The sequence below is a fragment of the Lactuca sativa genome, chromosome 5 (assembly GCF_002870075.4).
Source record: "Lactuca sativa cultivar Salinas chromosome 5, Lsat_Salinas_v11, whole genome shotgun sequence".
Classification (NCBI taxonomy): Eukaryota; Viridiplantae; Streptophyta; class Magnoliopsida; order Asterales; family Asteraceae; genus Lactuca; species Lactuca sativa.
In genome coordinates, this window is record NC_056627.2 from 267,710,994 (window position 1) to 267,721,376 (window position 10,383).

General features: G+C 33.1%; 1 protein-coding gene across 1 annotated transcript; it reads left to right on the plus strand.

The window, feature by feature from the left end:
* The first annotated feature begins 3,608 nt into the window (after window positions 1-3,608).
* Window positions 3,609-5,100, plus strand: LOC111889905 (uncharacterized). The gene is made up of 4 exons (XM_023886085.3): window positions 3,609-4,314; window positions 4,404-4,496; window positions 4,593-4,660; window positions 4,916-5,100. The coding sequence occupies exons 1-4, from the start codon at window positions 3,673-3,675 to the stop codon at window positions 5,040-5,042; spliced, it is 930 nt and encodes a 309-aa protein (XP_023741853.2). The 5' UTR covers window positions 3,609-3,672; the 3' UTR covers window positions 5,043-5,100.
* Window positions 5,101-10,383: the final 5,283 nt, after the last annotated feature.

Sequence of the window (10,383 nt, forward strand, 5' to 3'; positions counted from 1 at the left end):
CTATCGTATAATAAATACACAAAAAAATGTCGGTATATTAGGAAATCACTTTCGCTAGTTCTGGCTGATTGTACATATCACATCCTTTTTGTCGATTCTTTTAGAGTTAATCCCAAATAATTTAGCTCATCCTTCATCAATAATACTATACTACACCCGATACCACCTTCTATCGAACCCACTACCCACACAAAAGCGCTAAAAGATCCATACTGGAGTCAAGCCATGAATCAAGAGTTTAATGCTCTACTCGCTAATGGAACATGGGAGATAGTTCCAAAATCCTCCCACTCACCAATTGGAAGAAAATGGATCTTCTGATTCAAATGAAAACCTGATGGCACTATCGAGAATATAAATCCCGTCTGATCACCAAACTAGTAACCATCTGTATGGTACTTTCCATTGCCCTTTTGCAAAACTAGTCAGTACAGTAACTAGACGTTAACAATGCCTTCCTTCATGGTACTCTACATGAAGAAGTTTTCATGTCCCAACCTCCTGGCTTTGTTAATTGGTAGTTTCCCATACATGTTTTCAAACTCAAGAAATCATTGTATGACCTCAAGTAAGGACCACGAGCTTAGTACACTGAACTCACCATCTTTCTACACTTTTTTGGTTTCATAAATCTCAAGCATGTCCATCTCTTTTTATCTACAATCATAACAATATTCTTAGCTACCTCCTAATCTATGTCGATGACTTCATTCTTATAGGCAGCAAAACCTCCTTTCTAGATAACTTAGTCACCAGTTTAGCCACCAGATTGTCAATCAAAGACCTTGGTCCTCTTGACAAATTCCTAGGAGTTGAAGTCATACCTACTCTCAATGGTTTTTCCTTTTCTAACATAGTCATATTCAATACATGTTAACCCTTTTTCACATGGATTAAGCAAAGAAGGTGGCCACCCTGATGAACCCGTTACTCTCAAATTGCAGAACGGGTTCGCCAGTGTTGATCCTACACCTTATCAGAAACTAGTTGGCTCGCTATAATATTTAGCATTTACAAGACTAGACATATCCTTTGTTTTCAACAAATTATTGCAGTTCATGCACTCTCCATCCAAGTCTTATTTCCAATTGTTAAAACGGGTTCTGCAATACTTAAAATATACACTTCATCATGGTCTATTTCTCAGTCACAACACCACTATGGATCTCATTGCCTTCTCTAACTCCGATTGGGGTGGCAGCGAATGTGGAGGACGTTCAACTATTGCCTATCTACTCTATCATAGATCCAACATTATATCATGGAGGCTAGCTCGTCAAGAATTTGGCTCTAGATCATCCGCTGAAGTTGAATACAAAGCCCTTGCTGATGCGGCATCTAAAGTAGCATGGGCTCAAAATCTTTTAACTGATATGGACATTCCTTCCAAGCATCATTTCATTTTATATTGCGATAATACATGAGCTACATATTCATGTGCCAACCCATTTTACCATTCACGCATGAAGCACGTTGCTCTAGATTATCATTTTGTACGTGAGGAGGTCACTGATGGTTCCTTGTGTGTTGGTCACAACAATCCGTTTGATCAACTAGCTGGTGCTCTAACCAAACTGTTGACACGTGGTCTCTTCCAAAGGATTCATTCCAAGATTGGAGTCTCTAATGGATCCACCATCTTGCAGGGGCGTGTTAAGGAATAAGATACATATGTATCTTTTATATGTTTAAGTTACTCTATTGTAAATAGTTAGTGAAGCAGTTGTAATATCCTTTTATTCTTTCCAAGTATAATGCTCATAGTTGTTAGTATTTTGGCTATCTAAGCCACACACATGTATATGTTATAAATTATTCAAATATATGATTTTTATACTCCTTCATTATACAGATATCCGAAATATTATAAAATGCCTATCAGAATCCATAACATCAGATGGAATTTCGGATAATTCTGATTTGGATTTTTAGATATTTCAAATAAGGAGCCCTCGTTAGTTTATATTCAAAAAATCATTGGTTATAATGGTGTTTTTTTTAAAAAAAATTGATAAACATTAATAGAAAAAAAAACATTAAAACAAACAGTTAAAAGAAAATAAAAAAAAATATATAAAAAATTAATAATAATTAAAAAACCGGAAATTTTAGAAAAAAATTGAAACTACATATATTTGAAAATATTTTTAAAAATATACATATTTAGTATATACTAGGTGTAAGACTCATGTATTACATGAGTTAATTAAAAAAATTAAATATAAAAGTCTAAATATTTAAGAACTTTGGATTTATAAGAAAATAAGAAAAATAATGAATTATTAAAATTGATTTTTTTATCTTTTAAATTTAAATAAATAAACAATAAAATAATGAGCTTTAATTTGGGAATTTTGAAATAAGAATGTAAGTTTATTAATGAAATTGATATTCATTTATTACTATATTTATTGTAATTATTATATTAAAGTATTACATTAAATTTATTAAAGTAGAAAACCTATGAAATGACATGTGAAAAAGAAATTACTTTAAAATAACCACAAAATGACATTTAACAAATTAAATGAGAGTGTGACATGTAGCAACAAAACCTTCATTTATTTATTAGAGTATATATATTTTTGAAAATAAGGTTTTTGTTCAAAAACTCAATTGTCTACGACTTTTATAGCACCAATTTATAGACAATTAGATCATACATTTACACTAAACAACTCTATCTTATTACACTTTTCAATGTTGATTTGTTTTTCAACCTTGATGGGCACTTTTATACTTTTCCTTCTCTGTTAACTTTTTGAGAATTTTCTATGCTTATTTCTCATTGTCATTCTACACAAGGTTTCGCCCATTTTACAAGGCTTTTGTAAAACTAAAAACATATTTAGTTCATACGTTATATTAATTATTAACTATCATAGTGATAGATCTTAACTCATCACCACAGTCAATTACTAAAAGATTACAATATTCACCATTATATTTCTTTTATTTTTTATTATTAAAATAAAAAAATATATTTTTTAATCAATTAAATTGTAGAGGGATGGAGAAAGGTAGAGAGATAGAGAAAAATAGAAAGAGAAACAAATTGATTGGGTGAGGTGGTACATGTTCCCACCACAATTAATCACAAAAATACCAACATTTGATGAGAACTATACCAAATGGTATTATATATCTTTAGACACGTTGTTCTTATATTTGAACTTAAAAGTCAAACATATTTAAGAAGTTATAGTTACCCATCATTGTTTTGTATTTACATATTTTTACCTACAACTTGCAAATAACTATGTCACTTAAAAACATGTGTATTTATATGTAAAATAAAATCAAGATCAATTTCTTTTTAGATGGTGTTTCCGTATTTTTTAATGCAATCATTGTAACTTAAGCCATGACTTCATAATCAGTTTATCATGGTTGACAAAACTGATGTTGATGTTGATTTTAATTCTGATTCTCTGATTTTTCAAGTCAAAATATTTGGATTTGGATAAACAAAATCTGTGTAAAATATTTAAAAACCAATCACGTACGTATCACGGGGAAGTGGGGTAGCCAGGTGTTAAGTGCGTGGCGATTTAATTCATCTCCCTACCAACTTCAGTTATTATTAAAAGGGCCAAGTAAGTTACAACTTGCAAATCATAAATATCACAATCTCACATTTGCCTCTCATAGATTCAAAGAAGTAAACAAATTATGGGAAATGTGTTTGTCGTTCTAACACCTTTGATTCATGGAATCGTAAAGCTTGCTGGATTAACACCACAGACCATAGAAATAGAGCCAGGGACCTTAATGAATATATGGGTTCCAAAAGAAATCGTAACCAAATATGATGGGAAAATCGTCTACGTACCACCCACCAAACCGGCCGTATTACTCCTCCACTCTTTCGCCATGGATGGTATTTTCACATGGTTCTTACAAGTTTTGGCATTGACACGTGAATACTCAGTCTATGTGCCTGACTTCTTGTTCTTTGGTGGCTCAATCACCGATAGAAACGAGAGGTCTGCAAGTTTTCAAGCTGAGTTTGTGGCTAAAGGGTTGAAGAAACTAAGAGTGGAGAACGTCACACTAGTTGGGTTAAGTTATGGAGGGATGGTTGGATTCAAGATAGCTCACTTGTACCCAAATCTGGTCAAGTCTATGGTTATGTCTGCCACTGTTACAGAGTTAACCGAATCCATTAGCCTTGACTCGTATAAGAGACTTGGTTTGTCAAGTTGGTCGGACCTTTTGATGCCCTCAACCGTAGAGGGGTTGAAGAGGATGTTTTCTGTTGGGTTTCATAAACTCCCATGGCTTCCCGATTTCTTTTATCGGAACATTCTTGAGGTATCTCATAACTTAACTACATGTACTCCAATCTCTCTATCATATTACAAATTATGTAATGATCGATGTTATCTTTTTGACATTTGTAGACAATGTTTAGCAATCGAAAAGAAAGAAACGAACTCTTAGATTGCTTGGTTGTTCCCGACACCGATGTAACATCGGATCCCGACTACTCGCAGGTAATTAAAACTTTTAGCGAGTTAATATAATATGAAATTATTGGGCATTAAACACCTTCGGTTATATAATTTGCGTTTGAATTAATCTTTTTGCAGGCGATACATATGTTGTGGGGTGATGACGACAAGATTTTTGATCTCGACCTTGCTAACACGATGAAAATGTAAGTCTTGTATCTTTCTTCGTTAAAAAGACAAAATAGTTTAATCAAATTCAATTATGTTTGATCACTTAGCGTGTTATATGTTTAAAGTTGGTTAAAAATAAATTCTAGCTAGGAATTGAAGTTGTTATAAATCTTATATAGTGACTATGTTTTAGCATGTTATATGTTTAAAAGTTGGTTAAAAATAAATTCTAGCTAGGAATTGAAGTTGTTATAAATCTTATATAGTGAATATGTTTTAATATGTATCAGACGCTTGGGTGAAAAAGCAACTTTGGACTGGATAAAGGATGCAGGGCACCTAGTACCGTTGGAGAAACCATTCACATATAACAAACGCCTTAAAAGTATTCTTGAATGTGTCACAAAAGATCAATGAATCAATGAATATGTAGACTATGATGCTATTTGTTTTATGGAAAAAATCTCTTTAGACCTCTTATTGTTGTGGGACGCAGCACACGCACAACATTTTTTATCTCGCAGCTGTTTGTTTTTCAAAAGTTTTCGGATTAAAAAACTGTTGCGCGTGTTCTTCTTGGCACAACACTTGTTTTGTCTCTTCTTATCTTTTCCAACCTCTTCTTCTTCTTCTTTTCTTACTAAAATATTGATTATATATTATTGAAATCCTATTTCACATTTTTTTTTTGTTTATTCTTGTTGAAATTTTTTTTCTTTTTTTTTTGTTGTATTGAATAATAATAATTTGTCGATTGAATATCATTATTTTATGCTAAAATATATTTACTTTTTGTTAATATATCATTATTTTTTGCTAAAATATCATAAATTTTTGCCGAAAGGTCATACATTATTAAATTTTCGGTATTATAAAACTTTTTGCGGATTATAAAATCAATTTACTTTAATTTTTTAATATCTACAACAACATGCAGATGTTAAAAAAACAAACACGCTTCTTATTACAGTCAACAGCCGTTTGGTCCACCTCTTCTACTGCAGAGGTTGTCCGCAGACTTTATGAATTATTGTTTCAAAAAAACAAACAGCATCTATGTATTCGTTTAAGTGTGTTTTTTTGACCTCTTGTAATTTCATAATCAATGAATATGTAGACTATGTATTCGTTTAAGTGTGTGTTTTTGACCTCTTGTAATTTCATAACTTCTTATATTTGCTTTTCATAAAGATCCAAAACTATTAAATAAAAGAAAAAACTTCATAAAATGGTCCTTATCGTATCCCGAATTTTGAAGTTTAGTTCATAAGTTTTAAAAAACTTGCGGATGGTCCATATGGTTTGAAAACTTTTGATGTTTGGTCCTTAAGCCTCATTCTGTTAGCTTTCTAATGTTAACTAAATGATATTTTCGTCATTTCACTGTCACAAGGAATATTTATCAAGTTTTCCCTTATTTAAAATAAATATATTATTTAATATGAAAGCCTCTCTCTCTCTCTCTCTCTCTCTCTCTCTCTCTCTCTCTCTCTCTCTCTCTCTCTCTCTCTCTCTCTCCTGGATGCACAGAACCAATTGAAGCTCTAAGTTACGGTAATTCTGGAATCACTTCTATACTTAGGACCAAACATAGGGATTGTTTTTTACTCAACACCCCTGAAATATTTTGGGGTTTGTTTTTTTATCTAGAAGACAAAATTACAAAAATGGTCCCTATTGCATGTATTTTTTTGGGGTTTTGATGCAAATCCCGACTTTTTTGGATTTGTGGTCCTTTTGGCCATGTTTGTATGTAGATTTGATCCCTTGTAAAATTGAAATGACTAAATTGCCCTTATTAGATTTATTTTCCATTTTCTTTTTGTAAAAGTATTTTTATATATTAAATAAAAATAGTTTCCCTCTCTCTCTCTCTCTCACTCACCAGACCAACTTCCCCCCCCCCCCCCCCCCCCACCTTCTTCATTTACAATCAAGAACACCCCACCGGAGGTGGAGCAGTTTTCCAGCCACCAAGAAACACCGCTGCCACCATCCATCTTTCCACCTCTTTGAATAACATTCTTAACCCCAACTTGAAACTCGAAAGAATGGTGGGTCGTCGGTGGTGGACTGCAGCGACGGTGGCGGACTGCAACGACGGTGGAAAGGGCAACGACGATGACGGGTGGCTGTGGTTGGTGGCTATGGGCGGCCTTGCTGCTTCATTTTTATTGGCGGATGCTCGACGAGGGACCAAGATGAAGCAACAACGACGATGGAGTTTGGTGGTGGTGGGTTACAACAGGATGGAGACGTTTGGTGGGTGGTGAAGTGGGTTTTGCCAACAATCACAACGGTGGTGGGTGGTAAAGTAGATTTTGCCAACGATGGGTGGTGACAGAGCTATGGTGGCAGCCTCACTGCCTTTGTTTCCTTTCTTTTCAGGTGAGCTCGATGAGAGAGAGGGCAGGGAGGAGTAAGGCTATGGCTCGAAGGTGTTTGGGAAAGGTATTTGTAGGCAGTGGGTCACGATATGGGGATGTGGAGGAGGTGTTCGAAAAATTAGGTGGATTAAGATGCTAGTGGCAGTTTGCTCTGATCAGTAGCAAGAAGGGGAAGAACACGGTGGTGTAGGGTGGTGCTTGGCAGATGCTCGACAGAAACAGTAAGGGAATTGTGGTGGGGCTCGACCAAGACAAACGAGGGTGGTTTCCGGTGGGGTTGTGGTGGTCTATGGCGTCATTCGTGCTAGTGAGCAGCCTAGACCGGTGTTACAATCACCGATGCTTTCTTTCCTTTAACGAGAGAGAGAGAGAGAGAGAGAGAGAGAAAGAGGTGGGTCCCATAATTTTTATTAATAAAACTTTATATTAAATATAAAAAACATAGAAAATATATCAAAAGGGTATTTTTTTTTCTTTTTAATTTTGCGAGGGACTAAAACCAAAAACAAAGTAGCTCAAAGGACCGCCAATCCAAAAAAGTCGGGGTTTGGACCAAATCCCCAAAAAAATAAATGTGTTTATGATGCTCTGTGTTTTACCCCACAAGAAACCGAAGAACATGGGATGGGTAGTTCCCCTTTTAAAATCGTAGCCCCCAAAAAAATCATACCTGAAATGATTTTATGCTGTAGATTTGGATCAAATAAATTTGTCGGTTTGCTCTTTCATGAATTTGCCTTGTAAAATGGTGTAATTTGTCTGTAATTCCATTATTATGGAATTTAGTTCTTCCTTCACGTTCATTAGCATATCTGGAAACCAGTTAGATAAAAGATTAATCAAATTAGGTAAAATTAAATATGAAAAACAGAAAGATTAAGGTTAAATCTAATAACCATATCGTTGGATTTCTTTTCTGCTGATTCAAACGTCTATTTAGGGTTTTCGTGCTCTTTTGAAAGCACCCCCTTCAAATTCTTAAAATCATCTTACACACATCCCAAGCTTCCTTATATACTCCATCATTATCGTGCCCCTTTCCTGAAAATCCACAAAAATAATATTGATAATAGGGTTGTTCAAAAATAACATTGATACTAGGGTTGTTCAAAAATAATATTGAAACTAAGGCTGTAAACGAATTGAATGTTTAACGAAATTTTCGTGGACGGTTCGACGGGAAGTTCATTTATGATTCTTTATTTAATAAACGAACGAACATGAACACAGATTCTTTTTCGTTTAGTTAAATGAACGAACATGAACAATGCTCTCGTTCGTTCAATTATGTTCATGAACATTCGTTTATGTTGTTTGTTTATATTCGTTTATGTCCGTTCATATAAGTTCCTTTTATATTCATATATGATTAATTGTGTTTGATGACATTACTATATTATATGTTCATTTATGTTTATATATGTTCAATTGTGTTTGTTTATCTTTGTTCATTAATGTTCGTTTAACATGTCCATGAACATAAACGAACGAACATGAAAAATTTAATTTTTTTTACGAACAAACATGAACAAGAAAACTCGTTTATTTATCCATCCATGTTCATTTATTTGTTCGGCTAACTTAAACGAAAGAACATAAAAAACCCATGTTTGTGTTTGTTCGGTTCGTTTACAGCCCGAATTGATACTAATGAGAAAAAACACACACTTCATACAATAAGAACGAAAACAAGAAAGAACCTTGAGATTGAATTTATCTTTAGTTCCGATCTTCATATTTAATATTGCTTCACCTTCTTCTGTTGTAAACTCAATCCCTCCATAATCCGACCCAACAATTCTTCCAAGTCCGAACCGAGTACCAGGATCTTGATCGCCATTGACGACCGAAAAATCTTGTGGTTGTGTAGCTGGTGTTCTACTACCATTAGCCATTCCCAACATTTTTTCAACACTTTTGTGTTGCTCAGATCTTTATCTTTAACACAGTCTCATCAAAACCCAAAAAAGAAGTTGTTTAGATCCTCTTCTTCTTCTATGTTCTTGAACACCCGGGAAAATATAATAAAACCCCTAAAAAGAAAGGGTAAAAAACAAATTCCCAAACAAAGAAAATGAGTTTTGTAAGTCAGAAAAAACAAGGGGAGCTAGTGCTTATGCTTGTTGTGGTGGGTTTGTGAATTGGAATCAAAGCTATCCTCAGTTTGCAATCAGAGTTGTTGCTTTAGTTTATAGAAGGGTATATATGTGTGTATGTGTGTGTTAGAGAGAGAGAGAGGTGAGAACTTTTCATATTAAATAATTATATATATATATATATATATATATATATATATATATATATTTTTTAAATAAGGGAAAACTTCATAAATGGTCTTTGTGGTAGTGAAACGACGAAAATGTTATTTAGTTAAAGGTAGAAAGCTGATGGAGTGAAGTTTAAGGACCAAACATTAAAAGTTTTGAAACCATATGGACCATCCATAAGAGTTTTTGAAACTTAGGGACTAAACATTAAATTTCAGGATACCAAAGGGAGCATTTATAAAGTTCCTTCTAAATAAAATAAACTTGATTTCATTTCATCATATAGGTATTGTTTCATTATACACATGAATATATTTAAGTTATGAAGACTTTATTATGATATTTAAAAGATTATGAACCGACATGTATTTAGCCTAGAGGTATCATAAGAAGTTCTTCTCCCTCAATGATAAAAATGGTTCAAGTTTCCTCTCAGACACCGGTTGCAATATAGGAGTACAATTTAAAAAATATAAAGGTTACGACTCAAATTCATATCCTAAGCGTAGGTCATCAATAAAAATATTGATTATATGTTACTATTAATTTGATCTGATGATTACATAAATAACTTAAGTAGCATGATACTTTAATCTTGGCCGGGTACACGACACTACAAGAATAGAGTTTCAGAAGCAACGCCAGTCCACATTTGGTACGTGTCTCCGCTACAACTATATCAACGACATATACTTTGAACGGTGAAAAACAATACTATTAGTGGCGATATATATATATATATATATATATATATATATATATATATATATATATATATATATATATATATATATATATATATATATATATATATATGGAAAAGTTCAATAGAGAACCAAAATTATTGGTTTTCCAAGGAGCAAAATATTTTTTCAAGTTCTAGTGCTTATACTTTATTGAAAAAAAAAACTAAAAATATCAAAATTCAAAATTTAACATTGTGAATGTTAAATATATTTTTCGGATTCACTGTGTGAATTTAGATTCACATTGTGAATTTTTAAATATTCACAATGTGAATTTGACGAAAAAAAATTTGTTTATCGAATTTGATATCATTGGAAAAAGGATAAAAAGTTATGAATTTCTGTATTTTTAGTTTTT